The sequence below is a fragment of the Bactrocera tryoni genome, unplaced genomic scaffold, assembly GCF_016617805.1.
Source record: "Bactrocera tryoni isolate S06 unplaced genomic scaffold, CSIRO_BtryS06_freeze2 scaffold_133, whole genome shotgun sequence".
In the NCBI taxonomy this organism is placed as follows: domain Eukaryota; kingdom Metazoa; phylum Arthropoda; class Insecta; order Diptera; family Tephritidae; genus Bactrocera; species Bactrocera tryoni.
The window spans coordinates 225,092-248,598 of record NW_024395849.1 but is presented as its reverse complement, the minus strand read 5'-3'; the positions used below and the strand labels follow the sequence as shown (position 1 = coordinate 248,598).

The 23,507-nt window shown below is 37.6% G+C and overlaps 1 protein-coding gene across 13 annotated transcripts in view; it reads right to left on the bottom strand.

Moving 5' to 3' along the window:
* LOC120780062 (potassium voltage-gated channel protein Shal) overlaps positions 1–23,507 on the bottom strand; it is a 175,046-nt gene that overhangs the window by 80,315 nt on the left and 71,224 nt on the right. For 5 of the 13 annotated variants that reach the window (XM_040112339.1, XM_040112330.1, XM_040112331.1 and 2 more), the window contains one exon: positions 7,467–7,776. The exons of 1 other annotated variant lie outside the window; for it this stretch is intronic. In XM_040112339.1, the coding sequence (XP_039968273.1) occupies positions 7,681–7,776 (96 nt within the window). In that variant the 3' untranslated portion in view covers positions 7,467–7,680. Of the gene's footprint in view, positions 1–7,466; positions 7,777–23,507 lie in introns of those variants that run through there. 7 more of the 13 variants (XR_005705804.1, XR_005705805.1, XM_040112335.1 and 4 more) reach the window with 2 other exon arrangements.

Genomic DNA, 23,507 nt, shown 5'->3' with positions numbered 1-23,507 from the left:
TTCCGGTCTTTGACCAAGTATCCTCTGGGTAGCCTAAGAACATCCGTTCGAAGGCGAGCTAATGTGAGAAGGCGAAACCTCCCCTACATAGGGTTGTGCGTTGGGTTTGGGACCCGCCACGTAAAAAAAACAATACCAATGGAAGGAAGCAACAAGCCTCGGATGAGAGACCCCCCTTTTGATGACGACCATTGCAAACGAAATAAGGACTACAATTTGAGGGCATATACCTGGAATGTCCGGACCCTTAATTGGGAAGGTGCCGCTGCCCAGCTGGTTGATGTCCTCGCAAAAATAAAGGCTGACATCACCGCCATCCAAGAAATGCGACGGACGGGACAAGGACAGAGACGAGTAGGTCCTTGTAACATTTACTACAGCGGCCATATAAAGGAGCGCAAGTTTGGTGTTGGATTCGTGGTGGAAGAGAGACTCCGTCGCCGAGTACTACCATTCACTCCGGTGAATGAACGTCTAGCCACAATCCGCATCAAAACGAGGTTCGTCAACATATCGTGTTTTGCGCCCACTCCCCGACGAAAGAGAAGGACGATGTGACCAAAGATGCCTTCTACGAACGCTTGGAGTGCACTTATGAGAGCTGCCCCCGCCATGATATCAAAATCGTGCTTGGCGACTTTAACACCAGGGTGGGCAAAGAAGGTATTTCTGGCACTACGGTCGGTAAATTCAGCCTCCACGACGAAACATCTCCAAACGGGTTGAGGCTGATCGACTTCGCCTCGGCCCGAAATATGGTTATCTGTAGCACTACATTCCAGGATAAAAAAATACATCAAGCCACTTGGCTATTTCCGGATCGAAAAGCCATCAACCAGATCGATCATATTGTGATAGACAGAAGATACCTCTCCAGTGTTATAGACGTGTGTACGCTCCGAGGTCCTAACACAAGACCACAAGAGGAAGGTTCGACATCAAGAAGCTGCAATCACAACCGGGGGAAAGACATTTCTGATAGTAAATTCTTTTCTGAGAGTGACAGCTTAATTTAATACTTCACTAGATTTTCCTGCTCACCGATTCAAGAAAACTCTGAACCGTTATTAGAAACAAAAATGCAAATCTAAAAAATTATGGAATCGCCTCTAAGCGGCTCATGACGTCATAGTAAATAATTACAAACAAAACAAAAGCTATAATCTCCGATAAATTAAAGCTAATAAAAGCAATTGCACCTACTCCACATCCGAGTCTACTCTCGGTGCCACAAATATACAGTCAAAAGGTAAGTTCAGGCGTCCACCTCGAGGTACCCAGATGGGACATAGAAACAATTTATGGAGGTTATGAAGGATGGCCGTCCTTTCGGGACATGTTCACAGCCGTTTACATCAGCTATCCAAAACTGTCAAAAGCTCAAAAATTGTATAACCTTCTACAAATCTAAAGGTCAAGCAGGCGTAATAGTAAATCGGTTCGCATTAAATGACGATAATTTCATTTTGGCTCTGGAAGCTCTAAAAGCAGGATATGAAAACGAAAGAATATTATTCGATTAACAAGTAACAACACTAATGAACTAGCCAAGAATTCCAAAAAGATTTTTTTTTTCAAAACACAATTGTTCACATTTGAACAGAATAAACAAACGTCATGCGAGCAATGTACCGTGTGAGAAGTTTAATTCAATATTAACGAAAAGAACAACTTTCCCAGATCAAAAGGACTTTGCTTGTCTCATGCACTCAACCTGCAATTGGTTATATTGTTATAAATATCATCATTTTATGTTACATGTTTCCCACTACACCATAAAGCAACGCTTATACAAAAAGAGTTGCAACTCCCGAAAGACGAAATCCAGAAAGTAGGGTATTACTACCCACAGTCGTCTCCATCGAACACCTAGGAGAACAGTTCAAACTGAGGGCATTAATAGACCAAGGATCACAAATTTAACTAAAACTGCCAACAAGGCAAGTTAAATTTGAAATCATGGGAATGGGCGAAGTAGCTATCTAATAAAATCTGTCCCATTACAGTTATCTGCCCCCAAAGCGGATAAGCGCATTCAAGCAGAAGCTATAGTCTTACAAACATACTCCCAAGCTACCAAATAAAGAATAAGCATTGAGATAAGGTTTCGCACCTAAATCAAGCAGATCGCAACTGTGCCCCATATTTAGCCATTCGTACACTCCACAAACTGGCAGGAGACAGAAAGTCAGAATTTCCTTTGGCAACACAAGTGTTAAAAACACAAACGTATGTAGACGATATCCTGTCTGGAAGTCACAATCTTCCACAAGCATACGAGTCCCTATCACAGGTAATAAATGCCCTCAACACCCCAGGATTTCCCTTAAAAAAGATCGCAGCTAATCACCTAAATATCTTAAAATAATATACCTACCGACAATTTGTTAGATGCTAATGAAACCTTAACCGCTTACAAAAATGGTCCCAATTTTATAATAATCTGAACGAGATTTCGATTCTATACGCCTTCTGCGACGCCTCTGAAAAGACAGATTTAGCCACTTTCTATGTGCGCACACAAAGCGATACCGCACACACAAGCCACCTAATAGTAGCAGAGGCAAAAGTTGCCCCTCTAAAAACGGTAAGTCTACCACTACTTGAACTCTGTAGCGCTCTGCTACTTGCAAAACTAGTTTCCATGGTGCAGACCCACTCAATACACAAATAAAAACTATATCTATGGTCCGATGCCGAAATAATTTTAACCTGGTTAGAAACATATATTTCTAATCGTACGTTTTAAATACTGGACCAAGTAGGATCAGTCACTTGGCGACCCGTAGACAGTGCTGACAATCCTTCTGATCGAGGTGCAAGAGGGTGCAAATCTTTGCACCTCCCCACCACCACCCTCTAGTGGAATGGCCCTCAATGTTTAACAGAATCTCTCAATACTTGGCCACAATTGCCCATCCGCAACATAATTGCCCCATAAAGTCGGAAAATCAACACTTATCATACAACACTGGATGACACTGACATCATTGAACGTCTTTCATCGTTCCCTTGAGCCCTCTGAGTAGTCGCCTATATGATCAAGTTCATAGAGCGGCTTAAACTGAAAGTTAAATGCGATACATTGACGCACCAAGCCTTACAAAAGCAAAGGTCGCTCTAATTGCATAAACTAAAAAGCGCTACTTCAGCCGCCACATATCATTACTAAGAGAATCGAAGCCGATTGGTAAAAGATATCGCTCTTAGTTTTTAACCCATTTTAAGACACGAAATTTCTGCTTCGTGCGAATGGTCGGCTTGCTAATTCAAGCGTAACATATAATGAACGCCACCCTACTATATAATTATACCAGAGAGGTGTCCATTTGCCACCTTATTCATCGCACATATCCACATATTAATTGTTCATAAATATATGAACATGAAAGTTTTATAACATTAAGATTGAATTATATATAGAACATTATATTTTTGACACATCTAAACAATAAGTTAAATAAAAAGTACATACAGTCCACTAAATGTCAAATACAATGGTAAGCAACAAAATTGTGAAATGAAGCTTGCTCATAAAAATTAAAAAATCATTGTTTATCGAAGAACAACTCATAAATTAGAGTATACATAACAAGTAAGGAAGGGCTAAATTCGGGTGTCACCGAACATTTTATACTCTCGCATGATAAAGTGATAATCGAGATTTCATTATACGTCATTTACATATTTTTCAAATACCGTATTTTTGTAAAGTTTTATTCCGCTATCATCATTGGTTCCTAATGTATATACTTATATTATACAGAGAAATCATTAGATGGAATTCAAGATAGCGTTATATTGGAAGAAGGCGTGGTTGTAAACCGATTTCACCCATATTTCGTACATGTCATCAGGGTATTAAGAAAATATTATATACCGAATTTCATTGAAATCGGTTGAGTAGTTCCTGAGATATGGTTTTTGGTCCATAAGTGGGCGACGCCACGCCCATTTTCAATTTTTAAAAAAGAGTGGGTGCAGCTTCCTTCTGCAATTTCTTCCGTAAAATTTAGTGTTTCTGACGTTTTTTGTTAGTCGGTTAACGCACTTTTAGTGATTTTCAACATAACCTTTGTATGGGGGGTGGGCGTGGTTATTACCCGATTTCTTCCATTTTTGAACTGTATATGGAAATGCCTGAAGTACACGACTCTGTAGAGTTTGGTTGACATAGCTATAGTAGTTTCCGAGATATGTACAAAAAACTTAGTAGGGGGCGGGGCCACGCCCACTTTTCCAAAAAAATTGCGTCCAAATATGCCCCTTCTTAATGCGATCCTTTGTGCTAAATTTCACTTTAATATCATTATCTATGGCTTAGTTATGACACTTTATAGGTTTTCGGTTTCCGCCATTTTGTGGGCGTGGCAGTGGGCCGATTTTACCCATCTTCGAACCTAACTTTCTTATGGAGCCAAGAAATACGAGTACCAAGTTTCATCATGATATCTCAATTTTTACTCAAGTTACAGCTTGTACGGACGGACGGACAGACGGACGGACGGACAGACAGACATCCGGATTTCGACTCTACTCGTCACCCTGATCACTTTGGTATATATAACCCTATATCTGACTCTTTTAGTTTTAGGACTTACAAACAACCGTTATGTGAACAAAACTATAATACTCTCCTTAGCAACATTGTTGCGAGAGTATAAAAATACTATAAATATACAAATCATACATTAGCCAAATGTTAATGCACTCAAACAGCAACCGATTCGAAAGTATCAAGCGTGTGTACGTATCTGTTTAATTCGTTAAATGCTCTAATCTAAAGAGTTGTGTAAAATCAATGCGTTAGCTTATAAATATAAATAAAATACATATTTACACATATTTACATTAAGCATACACATTTATACATATATACTTAGTTAAGAGATTAGATTTAAGAAATGTTTTGACGAAAGAAATTTTAATAAAGAAGTTTAGAATCCAACGTGAACTCTTAGAGTGCAGTACAAACAAGGTGTTTTTCTGTATGCTAATGCTCATGCAATATATGGTCCGCCAATAGTATCCGTAGTACGTTAAATAAGTGAACTTTCATGTGCAAGATCTGCACTACAAAACATTTATCCGAGCTCAAAATGCTACAGAAAAACAGTTTGTGGATTTCACCAAACAAGGTTCTCCTGAAATTGTCCAAAAATACGCTCCCCAATTGGCAGCAGCGCTACTCATATAAGTGGTTTATGGAAATCAGCTGTGAAAAGATTTAAATATCACTTCAAAAAGCTAGCTGGCAACCACTAATTTAAATTTGAAGAACCCACGACTTTGTTAACTAAGCTTGAAGCCGTTCTCAATTCACGACCTTTCGCTGCACTCTCGCAAGAATCCTCAGACTTTACAGTTCTCACTCCTAAACGAGCGTCCATTCTGGCGACACCTAAGAAAGAATCAACCAAATCAGGAGATTGGTCCGAAGAAAAACATTAGAAAAGGCGCCTAAGCTTGGAGATTGTGTCTTAATCAATGATGATTATCTCTCCCCTTCCGAATGGAGTTTTGGCCGCATAGAGAAGCTCTACTACGGATCCGACGGTCATATTCGCGTAGTCGATCTCCGTTCACAAACGTGAACCCTAACTGGGACGCTCGGTTATATTATGCTTTTTGTCAAACGCAGATAAAACCGAAAAGGTTAAATAATAAACCGTTGCTAATAAACCATTTTACGAAAATATATTACAAAGCCAATTCAAATAATATTTTTCAACAGGTAAAAATTGATGCCGGTATGCCAACTGCACTAACGCCCACTATAGATTCGGTCGTTACTGATCCGCCCTCTAAAGCTAAACTAGTCGCAGCGCCGCGAACAACAATCGCCACCGCAGCTCCCTGAGCAGAGCCAACGGCTTCGTCTAGTGACACGCCACCACTGATTCCTGGACCCCAACGAATGCCGCCGACATCGGTTAACATATTGAATAATCTTCAAAGGAATGACATCTCAGCAACGCCAGCAGGTCACATGGCACATGGTTATTGCCTGAATTTTCTGGAGCCTACCCATCTCACGCGGAAGTGTACGACACGTTATCAGTGCCAGATATGCTTGCGTCCCCATCATACTCACCGCCGGACCCGATGTCGGGTGTCATCTTGGCCCTGGCAACCGTAATGTCATCAGACGACCCAAGCGACCGCAACCGTGAAGGCTGGTATTCTAGGATCCCGCGACCTTACATACACACCACAGTAGCACACAACATCGACTCGGATTCAGAACTCCACCTGATTCCTCACACAAAAAGGGAATAAAAGGGATAGACAGCAGGATCGTGTACTCGATTCGTTTAAGCAGTTTTATATACGCGACGTTCGATAGCGATCATATCACGTCACTATTGACAGGATTAAGTGTTAAGGTGAACTAAAAAGGTCAGTGCGCTCTATTACAACAATCATATTTGATATCTTGTTCACGTATACTGTACGCCATAAACTCAATTCATGACTACATTATTCTTAACGTGCTAAGTATCTGTACATAATTGCGTTAACAAAAAGGTTTGTGTTCCCTTTTTGGGTGTGTTACCGTTGACATACTGCTATGAACAAAAAATAGTAAAACTTTTCTCTTAACTAAAGTTCTTAATTTATTCTTCAAAATCTATGTCGTCCTCTCAAAGTAATTCCCCATGGCCCCTTGACCTGCTTTAACGTGTTTTTTCGGCTTCGGTTCATCTTCCGGGTTGTAGGCATCCAATACCCATCGCCAATAATAATATATTTCATGACGTGCTGGTAGTCGGAAAGCATTTAACAAGCACAACGTTGTTTTCCGAAAAATTTATTGATTTTGGAATCAATCGTTCTTTAATTTTTGTTAGCCCCAAATGATCTTTCAAAACGGTTTTAACTAATCCTTCCTATATTCCAAAAATGCCAGTAAGATCTCTGACTGTTAATGGTCGCACAGTTGATGTTGGTGGCTGTCCTGGGCGTCATCAACGCGTTTTCAACCCTCTTTGAATAATTTGCATCAATCACACACAATTACTCGCGACAAAGAATAATCACCGAAGGCCTTTTCCAACATTCTGAATGCCTCGGCACTAGAAATTTGATTCCACACAAAAAATTTAATGGAACTTCTTTGTTGAATAATTTCACCCATCGTAAAAATTGCAGCATACTAATCACTAATAAATGTTTTGATGGCACAGATGTTACTGGCAGTCGTACCAACCAGAAAAAACAATATTTTGATAAATGGGCTTTCGCGCGAAATTTAAATTAAGTAGTCTTACTATTTTTATATATAAAATGTATACCCTTATAAAAGAGAATACGTGCAGAAGAGCACAACGCTACGCACTTTTTGGCGACCAAGTAAATAGAAACATCGAATTGTTCAGCGAGATTGTCATTATTGTATCCCTTGCTATACTCAAACCCTTATTTAGTTTACGAACAATTTTATAATACAAAATAATGGCAAACAATTATTACCAACTGTGTTTTAATGATAAATATCATATAGCTGTGTTAAGACAAATAAAATATAGTTTTGAGATACAGTTTCCCAATTTCAATAAGTTACAAAGTAATGATTACGACTAAAATATTTATGTAAGTGATATTCTATATCTAATATATTAATATTATATGAATTAGTAATTATATCTTACAACTTGCAGTAAATAAGAATATTACGCATTAAAAGGAAGCTTCCACCAGGTATGTACCGTCCATTGGCTGGTTGTTTTCATTGTTTTGAGCATTGCCTGAAGCCGGCATATACTTTCCGCAAGCCTGCAATAAATAATTTGGATTGAACTTTAACAAAAAAAAAATAGAAGTTACAGCTATGTTTTATCCACAATTCACATTACAAAGCATAAAAATCCTTAAATGACAAGACGCAACCACGTAAACCACTGAAAGAACTTAACTAGACCACCACCAATTGAAGTCAGAGACAAGGAAGAGAATTTATCGGAACTTAAATAACACCATATATCTCAGAGTTTTGCTTATTGGAATCTAAAAGTTTTATATAGGAAGTAGGCGTGGTCGTTATCCGATTTCTCCACTTTTCACAATGTGGCATACGAACTATGGAGTCGTGTGTAGAAGTTCACGCAAGTGACGACAGTTCTCTGACTGTCATTCACTTGGGAGCAGCCAGAAACGATTCTTTTACATAAGACTCAAGCAGCTCACGACTTCCGGTCTAGACCAAGTATCCTCTGGGTAGCCAAAGAACATCCGTTTGAAGGCGAGCTAAAGTGAGTAAACCATCCCTACCCAGGGTTATGCGCTGGGTTTGGGAGAAAGTATCCTCCACGTAAAAAACGTCCCGAATGAAAACGTAACAACTGCCTCGGAAGAGAAACCCCTCTTTTGATGACGATATAATTGCATGCACTTGGAATGTGCGGTCCCATAAATTAGGAAGGTGCTACCGCCCATCTGGTTGATGTCATCGCAAAAATAAAGGGTGACATCCCCACCGTCTAAGAAGTGCGATGAGCGGGACAAGGACTGAGACAAGAAAGTCCTTAGAATTTACTACAGGAGCGGTGTAGTATTCGTGATGGGAGAGAGACTCCGTCGCCGGGTTTGGGCATTCACTCAGGTGGACGAACAGACGTTCGCCACAATCTGCATAAAGGGAAGTTCTTCACACCTATCGCTGATTTGTGCCCACGCCCCGGCGAAAGAAAAGGACGATGTGACCAAAGATGCCTTCTTTCAGCACTTGGAACGCAGGTATGAGAGTTGTCCCCGCCACGACTTCAAAATTGTGTTTGGTGACTTTAACGCCACGGTGGGAAAAGACAGTATCTGTGGCACAACTTTCGATAAATTCAGCCTCCATGAGGACACATCCCCAGATGGGTTGCGACTGACCGACTTCGCCGGGCCCGAAATAGGGTTATCTGTAGTATTAGATTCCAGCATAGGAAATTTCACCAAACTACTAGGCTGTCGCCAGGCTTTCAAGGTCCTTCCATACAGCTGCAACCGAAACCATTGGTTTTCGGTAAAGACAAAAGAACAGCTGGTGCGATGAGGAGTGCCGTGTCGCAGCGGAGAGAAAGCAAAACGTTCAGTATGCAATAGATACCGAGAGTTGAAGAGGGAAACGAGACGCATTTGCAGACAACAAAGGAGAGGGGCCGAAATGCGTGAGTACAAAAAGCTTGACAAGCTGACCGTTAAAGGAAATGCTCGAAATTTCTTCGAACCCGATTCCGCAATTGATGACGATGAAGCGGACGTTCGAAGCAATTACCCGTCTGAAGACCAACAAAGTGGGGTGGCCGATGGAGTGCTTTGCGAGCTATTTAAATACGGCGGCGAAAAACTGATAAGCATGCAATTTAAGTGTGCTCTGCCTAATCCAAAGAAAAGAGAGACCCCACAATCTGCGCCAAATCCCGTACGATAAGCCTTCCTAACATCGCATCAAGGGTCTTATCGAGCGTATTGTGCGAAAGATTAAAGCCCACCGTCAACAAACTGATTGGACTTAATCAGTATAGGTTTAGGCATGGCAAATCAACAACGCCAAATCTTGGAAAAGGCCCGTGAAAAGAGAATCGACACACACCACCTTTTCTTCGATTTCAAAGCTGCTTTTGACAGCACGATAAGGAGTTGCCTTTATGCCGCGACGTCTGAATTTGGTATCCCCGCAAAAGTAATACGGTTGTGTAAGCTGACGTTGAGCAATACCAAAATCTCCGTCAGGATCGAGAAGGACCTCCCCGACCCGTTCGATACAAAACGAGCTTTCAGAAAAAGCGGATTCCTTCCGTGTGACTTTTTCAACCCACTTCTGGAGAAAATAATTCCTTCTTCTATAAGCGTGTACAGCTGTTGGCGTACGCCGATAATATTGATATCATTGGCCTCAACTGCGCCGTTAGTTCTGCTTTCTCCAGAATGGATAAGGTAGCGAAGCAAATGGGTGTAGTGGTGAACAAGGTCAAGACGGAATATCTCCTGTTATCCAACAAACAATCGTAGTACTCGCTACTAGGCTCCCACGTCACTGTTAACAGTCATAACTTCAAAGTTGTAAATAATTTCGACAATGTCAGCCTAGAAATCCAACGAAGAATATCTCTTGCCAACAGGTGCTACTTCGGACTAGGTAGGCAATAGAGAAGTAAAGTCCTCTCTCGACGAACAAAAACCTAACTCTATAAGTCACTCATTATTCTCGTCCTGCTATATGGTGCAGAGGCATGGACGATGACTACATCTGATGAGTCGACGCTACGAGTTTTCGAGAGACAGGCTCTGGTTAGGTCATGTCGTCCGAATGGGCGAAAACACTCCAGCTCTGAAATTATCCGAAGCAGTACCCGCCGGGGGAAGCAGAGGAAGATGAAAACCTCCACTCCGTCGGAAAGATCAGGTGAAGAAGAAGCTTACTTCGCTTGGAATCTCCAATTGGCGCCACCTTGCGAAAAGAAGAAACGACTGGCGCGCTGTTGTTAACTCGGCTACATTTGTGTGGGTTGAAAAAATCGATATTTTCTTAAAGTATATCCTTTTAAGATTTTTTTTTCCAAATTTCATATAGATCTGAGCACCAGAACCAAAGTTACAGCTGTGAGCAGCGCGCTTCTCCCACGGGCCCCGAGTACGTGCCGTTCGCGATTAACTATTGCGGTTAGCAAGGTTTCTCAAGAACCATGTGACCCATCTAATTTTCTATTGTCTACTTGAGAACTACAATATCTCATACTCGAACGAAGGAGGTTTTTTTCGAAACAAGAGTTTTTTTTTGGGAATGAAAATTCTGAATTTTTAGACTCACAAAAATTTACATTTTCAATAAAATCATCACGACTTGCGTAAAAATGTTTATTTCGCCAAATCCTTCGTTCAAGTACGGGGTTATGATATAAACTAGATAAAACTGTTATTTTATTTGATTTCAGATGCACCATCACCTAACTAACATGCTCATCGCAAAGCGCGTAAGAGAAAAAGTGTATCGGCACAACAGCTGTAGTGCCAACAAAGGGGTACATTTTTCACTGAAAAATTAAATTTAACAACTCTAAACATATATAAACGTAGCAAAAGTGTTCTGTTATTAAAAAAAAGCCCGTCTTTGCAAAAAAAAAACGTTTTTTACTTGTTTAATTATTGAATAACGGCTATAAATCGCCTTCGCAATTTGCAAGGATCATAGCCAGGGAAATACATTCAGATAATCGCTAAACTTTATATAAAATAAGTAAGGAAGCGCTAAGTTCGGATATAACCGAACATATTATACTCTCGCAGTTTTCAATGAAGCTGAATGCATATTTTCAGGTATTTTGTTTAAAAAAAGACGTTTTAAAAAAATTCCATGTTTGCTATTCTACGAAATTGAGAACGAATTACAATCATATTTGATATATTGTTAACTTATACTATACAACATAAACTCATTTAATTCATTACTACATTTTGCTTTATGTGCCAAATATCTATATACAATTACGCCAATAAAAAAGTTTGTAATTCCTTTTTATGTTGCTGTTGATATATATGGATAAAATTTATAACAAATGAAATGAGAAGACGTTCAGCTTGTACAATTTTAAAATTTTTTTCGGTCTTTTTAGTTCGTTCGAAATTTTCTTCAATTTAGTTTTTTGTTAAGTTTTTAGTAAGAAGAAGTAAACTATAGTAAATTATTTTATCTAATTATAATTATAGGTTTTAATTTTTTACTCTTAATGAGAAAAACAAAAACCAGCTTTTCGGTGCTTATACAAAAGCTGTAGATTTTTTTTGTTTTCAACTAAAAAAAATTATTATTCTTTTCAATATTTCATAATTTATTGGCTTGGTAAAGCCTAACAATAAGTATTCAATTCTTAAATCTATTTAAAACTAAACAAGCTCAAGAATGTGGTTGAGCTATTTTGGTAGAACGTTGCTCTCTAGTAGGCTGGTAGATCACTTCTTTTTAAACGCGTTTGATTGCAGGAATTTACCAAGGACTATCTCCTTCTTTACCATAGGAATATCACGTTCTTTATGAATGTTTCCACGTGAGCTTTCGAGCCAGGTGAATCCCAAGATAAGTTACTTCATTCGCTTGGGGTACTAGGACATTGTTTATTTTAACTGTCCGATACGTATCTGGTCTAAGCGAGAATGTAACATGCTTGCATTTTTGCTTATTAATATTTATACGCCAGCTGGCCAGCCATTCTTTGACAAAAGTTAAGTGTTGCTTCAATACTCTTGTTTCTCTGATGGGGCATTTGTTACGGCTTACTAGAACTGTGTCATCAACGAAAGGGGATGTCAAAACGTTAATAGCTGTTGGGATGTCTGCTGCATAATTATGTACTGAATTGGGCATAGCACGCTACCCGGAGGTACACCAGCCCTTATTGCTCGTCCTTCTGATATGAAGTCTGCTACTTTAACTGTAATTTTATTTTTTCTTTAATATGACTCCAAAGTTTTATGCAATCCGGAAGGTAAAACGCTTTTGATTTTCCATAACAAGCCTTCATGCCAAACCTTATCGAACACCTGAGCTACATCCAGTAAAATAACAGTACTTTCTGTTTTCGAATGCTTTCCTGATTTCGTTGGTAATTTACTATTTACTTGTTCTACAGTGCCATGTTTAGCACGAAAACCGAATTGGTGCGTTGGTATTATAATGTATTATTTTCGTGGAGGAAAGATGTCATCTTTGATAGTAACACTTTTTCAAATATTTTAGAATTACAGGGTAAGAGGCTTATTGGTCTGTAGGAAGACGGCTGTGTTAAGTCCTTCCCAGGTTTATCTATCATGATGATCTGAGACTTTTTCCCCGAAGTTGGATAGTATCCGAAACCGAAAATTAAATTAAAGAGCAAGGAGAGCAATATTTGGTAACTCAAATAGCGTTTTTGGAGTAATATTTAGCGGGATCCCTACAAAAAGCTGTATATCGAAATTCTTTTCGTACAAAATTCTGAAAACTAACATCGCGAAATTCGGTAGTGACAAAATTCTGCATTTACAAAATTAAGTATTTACAAAGGGGAAACGGTCAAAACTCTAAAATTAAAATTCTGAAGTCAAAATTCCGGAATCGAAATTCTGGGTCGACAAAATTCTGGAAATCGGAATTCCGCAATTCCTTCGCTTTTTTTGGCTGCATTTCAAAATTCTGGTTTTTCATAATTCCGGAATGTACGTATTCCAGAATTAATTCTGGAAATTTTTTCCCCAAAATTTGAGCCAAATCGTGTATCTTATATAAATTTGCTTATACATACATAATAATATAATATAAACAAAACATAACCTCCAAAATAATTCCAAAATTCAAACATGTTTATCGGAAAGACAAAAAACAACATTATTAACAAATAAAGATCAAATATATACTACATTAATGGATCATGAGAATGTTCATTTCTTTTTTTTCGTATAACATGTTCACAGCCATCGAATTGTGTGACAATACGCACGGTATATTTGTTTTTAATTCGTTCAGAACAAGTCCAGTTAAAGGTTTTCTTATTTTTTAGTTCCAAATACATAGAAGAAGTAGCCGTCGACGTTTAACATGTCTTTTCCTTTATTGGACTTCACCACATTAATATTTTCCATCATTTCACAAAAATATTTAGCAGTACATATATGTTTATGTAGGTACATAGTAAACTAAATCATTATGATAGTACAAAAAAGTAAATGAAGAACAACAAAGAAAGCAATAACAATAACAAATACAATCATGGTAGTACAAAAAAGTAAATGAAGAACAACAAACAAAGAAATAACAATAACAAATACAATCATGCAATTGTAAACAACTACTTACTAAGCAATAAAACATATGATTACAGAATGGCAAAATTCTGTAATTAATAAATTTTGCCATTCAGAATTTTGCAATTTAGAATTTCGTTATCCAGAATTTTGAATTCCAGAATATTGACTTCCATAACTTTGATTCCCGGTGTTCCGACTTCCGGAATTATGAATGCAGAATTTCCAAAAAAGCAGAATTTTGACCCCAATCTTTTACAAAGTTCTGTAAAAGCGAAATTCCGCACTGGCAAAATTCTGTATTAAAAAAATTCTGTATTGAAAAAATGGTGTATTGACTAAAGTTTGTTTTTTATTTGATAATTTCATGTGCCAAATGAGTTGCTAATAAATATTCGTAAATCTTATCAATAAAAACAATTAGTATTTAAGAAAAGCAAAAGATTTATAAGCTCCAATATTAACTTAAGCGATATTTATACAAAGAAAAATAAATGAGAATATTAAGTCCAAAATAACAATACAACAAACAAAAGACTTCAATATTAATTCAAACGATAAGTACATATGTTTGCAAAAAATAAGAAATGAGTATTTCAAGTATGAAAAAGTAGTACATATATAATTAGATTAAAAACAAATATTTTTTGCTATTCTTTTCAAAAAAGATACTTTTCCAATAATTACTCTTTTTTTATTATTCTTTTAATTTGTTTGTTAGATCCAATTGATCTTAATTTTTTTGGAAAAACTTTTCCATTTTCTACTCTTGATATTTGCGATTTCACACAAATCATCTCTGCATTGAAGTTAGCTATAAGTTGATAAATACCGCAATTTTTTCCCCCTACAATGACATTAAGTCGTCGATGCCAAGCCTCTACACTATTTTGAGTTCTAGGAAACTGACTCGTTTCTACATTAGTATGCACTGACCAAAATGGCGGCTGATGTTTTGGTGGTGCATCAAATTTACCAATGTAGTTCCTTTCAAACCAATTTGCGAGTCTCAGCATGTCATAATCATCTAAAATACTACAAAGACTGTTGTAGTATTCCGAGATTTCATAGGGAGGAACAAAAGCTAGGCTTTTCAGCATTCGAACTTGCAACGAAAAGTTCTCATAATTTCCATATTTTTTAACCAGTCTAAAAGCAATGAAAGTAGATGAAGATTACGCAGATACATATATTAAATGCAGACAATCATAAACTTTTCTTTTTGAACTTTTCTCCAGATTATTTGACTGAAGTGGAAAAAGCAGCCACGCAAATCAGTGCCCGGGTAAGAATTTCTTAGCGCCGATATCAGTCCAACTTCAAAATCGCTGATAATTCTTTCTAGTTGAAGATTTTCGCCGTATTCGGATGCGATTCGGAACAATTCTTCAAATAAAACTTCGTATAGTTTTTTGGACTTGCGGCTCATAAGGCAAAACACAAGGGGGAATGTTTCACCTTCCACTATGCCATGAATTGTAAAGAGCTGTTCCATTATTTTCGGGGCAACGTAAAATGTTCCGTCCACAATCCAGCAAGAACTCTGACTCAGAAACCTTAAACACGACTTCGTACCACAAATAATTACACATTCATTCCTCTCTGTGAATTTTTCCACCAACACAAATAATTCTCCTTCCAGAGTAAAAAATTTTTAAGGAATATCAATGTCCTCCAAAGTTTGTGGTTCTCGAAAACGAGGTGCTTCATGCCTTGATCTTCGAATTCTAGCTTTTTGGGCATTTCGGGATGGTAAATAGTCCCGACAGCTCTGCTCTGCTTCCACTGCAGCTCTTTGTATTATCTGATTTAGCGCTAAGTGACTTCTCCGAGCCATGCGCTTTACTTTATTATTAATCATTGCAATTGGTAACTCATTGGGAGCTGGTTCGTGGCAATGGTCTTCGGCTTGTTTAACAATAACGTGATTGTTCGCCAACACTTTTGTTACAATTCTGGACTTGCACTTATATTTTAATCTTTTAGAACACGCCCAATTACAAGTTTCCATTTGGGTCTTTCTTTCAAAATAATAAAAATAGCCGTCTAAGAACAATTTCTTTCCTCCTTTATTGGAAGTTATAATTTGTATTTGTGACATAACGAATAAATATTTTAGTGAAAAAGCGTTGAGCAAAAACGACACGTGCTTTAGTTGCTTTCACAATTCTTACGGCAATGATAGACATTAGACAAAGAAAAATACAGCAACGAAAATGCAGTCTACACTAACAGCTATTACCATTGCAGCGTAGTGATCAACAGCTTTGTTGTACTTACTCACGGTGTACTGACTAGTTTAGGGACTTCACTGCATTGAAATTTTGTTTAGAATTGTTCAACTGCATTGCTCAGTTGACAACGACAACTTAAACGAAATCAATTCAAAAAAAGTAAAAAGCAAAACAGAGATAAAGAGAAAAAAATCAAAATGTTCAAGCTATATTATAAATATTTTTTCATGGTCCTTTTGTTTAAATAATAATATTTTACATAATTTTTTGTTAATCAATTCAAATATTTTAAGTGTTCTTTGCGCAAAAAATTAAAGTATGTGACACAACGTGGAAAATATTCACCTTTAATAATCTGTAAAAAAATTTTTGTTCATTCCAAAGACATTAAATTTTTTGTCCTCCCACCGCTTTTAAAACGTATGGCACATCGATCGCTGTGCAATGCGCTTATGCTTTTCTTGCGACACAGATGTCGGGAGCTTACGAGCGCACTGCGCAACGATCGATGTCCCATACGTTTTAAGAGCAGTAGGAGGACAAAAAATTTTATCAACAAAACTAAAAATGCGTTGGCGCAAATTTAGCGACTACAACAAATAGAAACGCGGTGGCGCGATTTTATTGGTGGAAGTTATTTCTCCTTTGCGCGTCACAGTTAGCACAGTCATATATGTACATATATGTAGAAGAACATTTCGTCGATGTTCTGTATAAGTTGCAAATACATATAGTAGATCGGATAATTGTATATCGTTTACGGCGGATTTGTTACAATTGCCTTTTTAACGCAAATTAAATTTGAAGTATTGTTTGTGAAAAAAAAAACACATTGCAGTGGATGGATATCACTATCCTTGGATATCACTCGTTTTATTTTAGTGAGTTAGAAATTTAATTTTAATAATTAATTTAGATTACATCCAAGTGCATTGTGTGATAACTATTTAAAAAAAAAGTTTTGATGCCCATTTTACTATATCTAGCTAGTTGAATCGACAATATCAGCAACAACAACGAAATAGGAAGTGAATGAAATTTGTCCTGTTTTCTTTGCATGCGATTGATTTATTCCAACTTTCAACGGAAATTGAATTGACAAGATTTATTTTATTTTGGTTAGTAACAAATTTTTAGCTAATTGTTTGATAGTTTATCGCCATTTTTTCCAAGGTTAATTAATTGTTTGAATCAACATCAACAGCACTTAAATTCGAGGATGATTCTTTATTTTTGTAAACAAAATTGTGAACATAATTTGTATGTTCGGTAAGCGATGTTTATTGCTAATCAGTGATTCAGTCAATACACTTAATTATTTATTATTGGAAGTGTAGTGTATCCTTTCATATTGGTTCTAAGAACTATTTTTGTACGCATTGTTTAGTTAAACATTTTGCTTCTGAGCCTACATGGCTCGAAAATAAATCATTCAGTATGTGTTGTAATTTTTATACTCTCGCCACAATGTTGCTAACGAGAGTATTATAGTTTTGTTCACATAACGGTTGTTTGTAAGTCCTAAAACTAAAAGAGTCACATATAGGGTTATATATACCAAAGTGATCAGGGTGACGAGTAGAGTCGAAATCCGGATGTCTGTCTGTCCGTCCGTCTGTCCGTCCGTCCGTCCGTGCAAGCTGTAACTTGAGTAAAAATTGAGATATCATGATGAAACTTGGTACACGTATTCCTTGGTCTCCATAAGAAGGTTAAGTTCGAAGATGGGCAAAATCGGCCCACTGCCACGCCCACAAAATGACGAAAACCGAAAACCTATAAAGTGTCATAACTAAGCCATAAATAAAGATATTAAAGTGAAATTTGGCACAAAGGATCGCATTAGGGAAGGGCATATTTGGACGCAATTGTTTTGGAAAAGTGGGCGTGGCCCCGCCCCTTACTAAGTTTTTTGTACATATCTCGGAAACTACTACAGCTATGTCAACCAAAGTCTACAAAGTCGTTTTCTTCAGGCATTTCCATATACAGTTCAAAAATGGAAGAAATCGGATAATAACCACGCCCACCTCCCATACAAAGGTTATGTTCAAAATCACTAAAAGTGAGTTAACCGACTAACAAAAAACGTCAGAAACACTAAATTTTACGGAAGAAGTAGCAGAAGGAAGCTGCACCCAGCCTTTTTTGAAAAATTGAAAATGGGCGTGGCACCGCCCACTTATGGACCAAGAACCATATCTCAGGAGCTACCAGACCGATTTCAATGAAATTCGGTATATAATATTTTCTTAACACCCTGATGACATGTACGAAATATGGGTGAAATCGGTTCACACCACGCCTTCTTCCAATATAAAGCTATTTTGAATTCCATCTGATGCCTTCTCTGTATAATACGAGTATAAACATTAGGAACCAATGATGATAGCGGAATAAAACTTCACAAAAATACGGTATTTGAAAAATATGTAAATGACGTATTATGAAATTTCGATTATCACAATACCATGCGAGAGTATAAAATGTTCGGTGACACCCGAACTTAGCCCTTCCTTACTTGTTTTAATCTTTATATGACGATCTCACATCAAATGATAGAATTGTAACGAAAAATTCCAAATACTACAGTATTCGAAGCCAATTCGACCTATTCTATGATTAGCTCGGAAGGTAAGATTTCAGGCACAGTTTTAAGAGAAACTTATCATTTCAACTATAAACTTAATTTTTTTTAATTTTAAAGAAAAATCGACTAATTGTTTCAACAATATTCGAAGCTACAACTAGGCCTATGCTATAGTTAGTTCGGAAGCTAATATTTCTGACACAGTATTAGGAGCAATTTGTCATTTAGATTATTATTTTTTTAACTTTATTTTTTTGGAAGTTGTTTTCTACAACTTACTTTTACATTCACATTTAGTTCGAATTCATCAATAAAATTTAAAAACAATTAAGATTGGTAAGGTCTAAACTAATTATGTTAATGTTTGGCATTGCTCAAGACTCGATAACATGTTTGCACGCAATTCTGTGAACATAACGCCCATACTGGTTTACAAATTGAGCATAAAGTCCGCTAAAATAATGAAAATCAGAAAAGATTGTTCGATTCCTAAAGTATAAAGCTGACCGAATGAAGTAGGGACATAATCCCAATTTTATAAATTTTTGACCAAAAGCTACATTTTAATCAAAAAATGTTCTTATTAAATTGCTATAATATATGACACAGATTAGCCGATATTTTCGGTGAAAAGTTAACTATAGACCCCAGAGTTTGATCATTTTCACTCGTGGTTCACATACTTTAAATAGACTTTGTGTAAACCAGTTTAATTTTAATAACGTCATTGACTATTGATTTATTAACTGCACAGTGAAATAAAGAACTAAAAATTGTGTAATATGAGAGGTATCAAGAAATGTAAGAACTTCATATAAAAAAACACTTAAGAAATGGTCAAGAAATTTCTTGTGCTAGTATGTACGTAGCTCTGAAGCAATCTAGTACAAAGTTTTAATGCATTTTTTCAGTAAAATGCTAATATGGCAATGCTGATTTTGCGAAGAAACATCAAATCAACAATTGTTTCTTGAAGGAAATTCAAAGTAATCATTAAATTCATTCTACAATTAGTTAAAATGAAATGTAGTTCATTTTGAAATTTTGCATAAAACTTACCAATCATCATCCACTTTCCTTAAATCGCAATGAAAATATTTATATACTTACACACATAAGTTTATTTTCTTTGTTTATTTTCTCTTGCTCTTCTAATGTGGATCACGAATAGAGGAACGCCTGAAGGAACATTGATGATATCAGAAAAAGTTAAATATAACTTGTTGAGTTGTATTACTAAGATCTTTTTGGTATTGAACCAATATTTCTAAAATGGGTTGTTTTTTCCCATTTTAGAAATATTGGTTCAAAACCAAGAAGATCCCGTTTATTCAAAAGAATTGAATGGTTTACTTTATCAAAGGCTTTACTAAAATCTATGTATATAACATCAGTATGCTTATTCTCTCTTATACTATGTTCGGACCGATATTGAAAACATTTTGAAAGCACATTTGTATGTTGTGGAATCTAAGTCGTTCGGACCGACAATGTGTGTTTTCCATGAGTTTTCATTGACAACTATCAATAGCGGCATTCTCTTGCTCTTGCAAGATTGCACGATGACACAAACCGCAAAAATTCTTTGCCGAAATATGCAAGGCCAAGAAAAATTCTGCAATTTCTGCACCGTCCAAGGTTTTGCAAGAGCAAGAGAATCCCCCTAATATGAGAATATCAAGCGACAGCTGTTTTTGTATATGGAATGTAAACAAATATCAAGAGACAATTCAGGGCCGGCAAAATATGTCTTCCAAAAAACATCGATTAAACTAGAGCATGCACCGATTATAATGAGTGAAATGTAAGTTTTCAAGTAGTTTTCAGCGAAAACTGTGTTTTCGTTTGACAGATTTTACATGGACAAAAACACAAGTTTTCGTGCGAAAACCAGTTTTTCCACGAAAACATGTTTTCGTTGTCGGTCCGAACATAGTATAAAGCCCGTTGATACATATGTTACAAATTGTAGCAAATTAGTTACTGTAGATTTCCCTTTAAGAAAACCGTACTGGAAACAAGAAATTAGTGGAGAAATCCTGAAGATTATTTCGACTGTTATATTTACTTCAAAAAGTTTAGGTATTGCTGAAAAACTTTGCTATTTCCCTATAGTTTTCAATGGATGACCTAAATCTACTCTTATGCAAAGAAATTATATAGCAAATGACTTTTTCCAAATTTATGGTAATAAGCCTTGCTTAAGAGATCCATTAAATAGCTTTGTTAAGGGCTGGTATATATATTATATTCGGTACATGTTTCAAGAAAGCATGAGGGAATCATATCTGGGCCATAATTAAATGATTGTTTTAACATATTTAATTACAGAAATCAGACATAACTTGTGCTGATACGGAACATTTTTAGGAGAGTTTGAAGAGTTATTGGACCTAAAGAATTCAGCAAACATATTCGAATTTGTACATAGTAGACTTATATTTCATCGCGGACGGAAAGTTAGAAATCTTGCGTTGGAAGTTGACGAAACCATAGAACAATTTTGGATTGCGTATATTATACTATTATTTATATTGTTGACGAAATTTAAAATATTTTGAATACTCAACAACTAAATCAGCTTTCTTTTAAAGTTTGAAAGCACGAGATTTTCTATTTTTTAATTTACCTAACTCTAGATGAGTCGATTTTATCCATTTACACCTTGAACAAAAAAATTTCAAAATTTTCATTTCCTCTTTTAGCAACGTGGTCTTTCTCTCATTCTGCCTCCCCCGGTGGGTACTACGTCGAATACACCTAGCCAGCGTAGCCGATGTATTTTATTTCGCTGAACTATGTCAACGTCGTCGTATATCTCATACAGCTAATCATTCCATCGAAAGACCATAAAACTTTCAAATAACCTTTCTCTCGAAAACTCGTAACGTCGATTTATCAGATGTTGTCATCGTCCATGCCTCTGCACAATATAGCAGAACAGAGATGATAAGTGACTTATAAAATTTGGTCTTTGTTTGTTCTTTTCTTCTGATTTGCCTACTTAGTCCGATGTAACACTTGTTGGCAAGAGGATTTAAATGCTGACGCTGCCGTTGCTATTATTGCAGGTTCCATATACGCAATTATCTTCGAAGCCGCGAGTGCGATGACTGTTTCTTTGATGACGGAAGTTATTTCATCTTGAACTCATTCATTACTAGATCCATTTGCTTCGTTACCTTATCCAGTCTGGAGAGGGCAGAACTATTGGCGCGGTAAGCATCTGTACACTCTTAAAGAAGAATGTACCTGATCGATTCACCTTGCAGCTCGAATTATTTTCTCCAGCAGCAGATTGAAGAAGTCGCACGATAGGGAGTCGCTTTGTCTGAAACCTCGTTTGGTATCGAACGGCTCGGAGAGGTGCTTCCCGATCTTGACGGAGCTTTTGATGTTAATCATCGTCAGTTCACACAGCCGTATTAGTTTTGAGTGATACCAAGTTCAGGTATATTGGCATAAAAGCAGCTACTTTTCATGCCGTCAACAGAAGCTTTAAAATCGACGAAGAGGTGATGTTTGTCGATCCTCTTTTCATTGGCCTCTTCCAAGATTTGGCGCATGAAGAATATCTGGTCATTTGCCACAGGCCTAAAGCCACATTTATAAGGCCCAATCAGTTTGTTGACGGTGGATTTTAATCTTTAACACAATACGCTCGATGGAACCTTATAAGCGATGTTGAGGTAGTTGTCGCAGATTAAATTCCAATCGTTGGGCATGCTTTCGTCCGACCATTTTTTACAAAGAAGCTGATGCATGCTCCTTATCAGTTCTTAGCCGCCGTGTTTGAATAGCTCGGCCGGCAACCCATCGGCGCCTGCTGCTTTGTTTTTCCTCAGACGGGTCATTTTTATTCGAACTTCATTGTCGGGCAATGGAACGTCTGCTCTATCGTCATCGATTGGGGGATCGGGTTCGCCTTCTACTGGCGTTATGCTTTAGTATGCTCTGGGCATCGGTTACTAGATCACCTCTGGAGGTTCTGCTAGAGTATGCTTTCTGTCTGCAAATGCGTTACGCTTCCCTCTTCATCTCTCGATATCAATCCCATCCCGAACGTGTTGTGGTCGATCGTGACGTTGCGAGGTAGGCAGTCTGTTTGCTCTCCTCTGCGATATTGCACTCCTCATCGTACCAGCTGTTCGTTTGCTTTTTCCGAAATCCAATGGTATGAGTTGCAGCTGTACGTAAGGAGCTTGAAATGCCGTCCCACAGTTCACTTATACCAAGTTGTTGACGAGTATCTCAGAGAGCAAGTCGAGTAGAAAATCCTTCGGCTGTCTGTTGTGATTGCAGCTTTTCGACGTCGAAGCTTCCTTGTGTTTGTTGACATGCGGTTTTTGCTGCACAGAGCCGGGTGCGAATTTTGGCTGCAACAAGATAGTGGTCCGAGTCGATGTTAGGACCTCGGAGCGTACTCACGTCTAAAACGCTGAAGGTGTGTCTTCCGTCTATCACAACAGATAGTTTTGTAAATTTTACTCTGCTGGAATCTAGTACTGCGAATAACCATGTTTCAGGCCCCGGTAAAGTCGATCAGCCTCGACCCATTTGGAGATGATTCCTGGTGAAGGCTGAATTTACCGACTGTTGTGCCAAAGATACCTTCATTGCCCACCGTCGCTAAGCACGATTTGGTCATCTTTTCGGGGGCAGCTCTCATACATAGGTGTGCTCCAAGCGCTCATAGAAGACATTTTTGGTCTTATCGTCCTTCTCTTCCGTCGGGGCATGGGCGCAAATCAACGATATGTTGAAGAGCTTTGGAACGTGTCTAGACGTTCAACCACCGGGGTAAATGCCAGGACTCGGCGACGGAGTCTCTCTCGCACCACGAATCCTACACTGACTTTGCGCTCCTGTAGCCACATGTAGTAAATACCGCAAAGACCTGCTCACCTCAGTCATTTTTC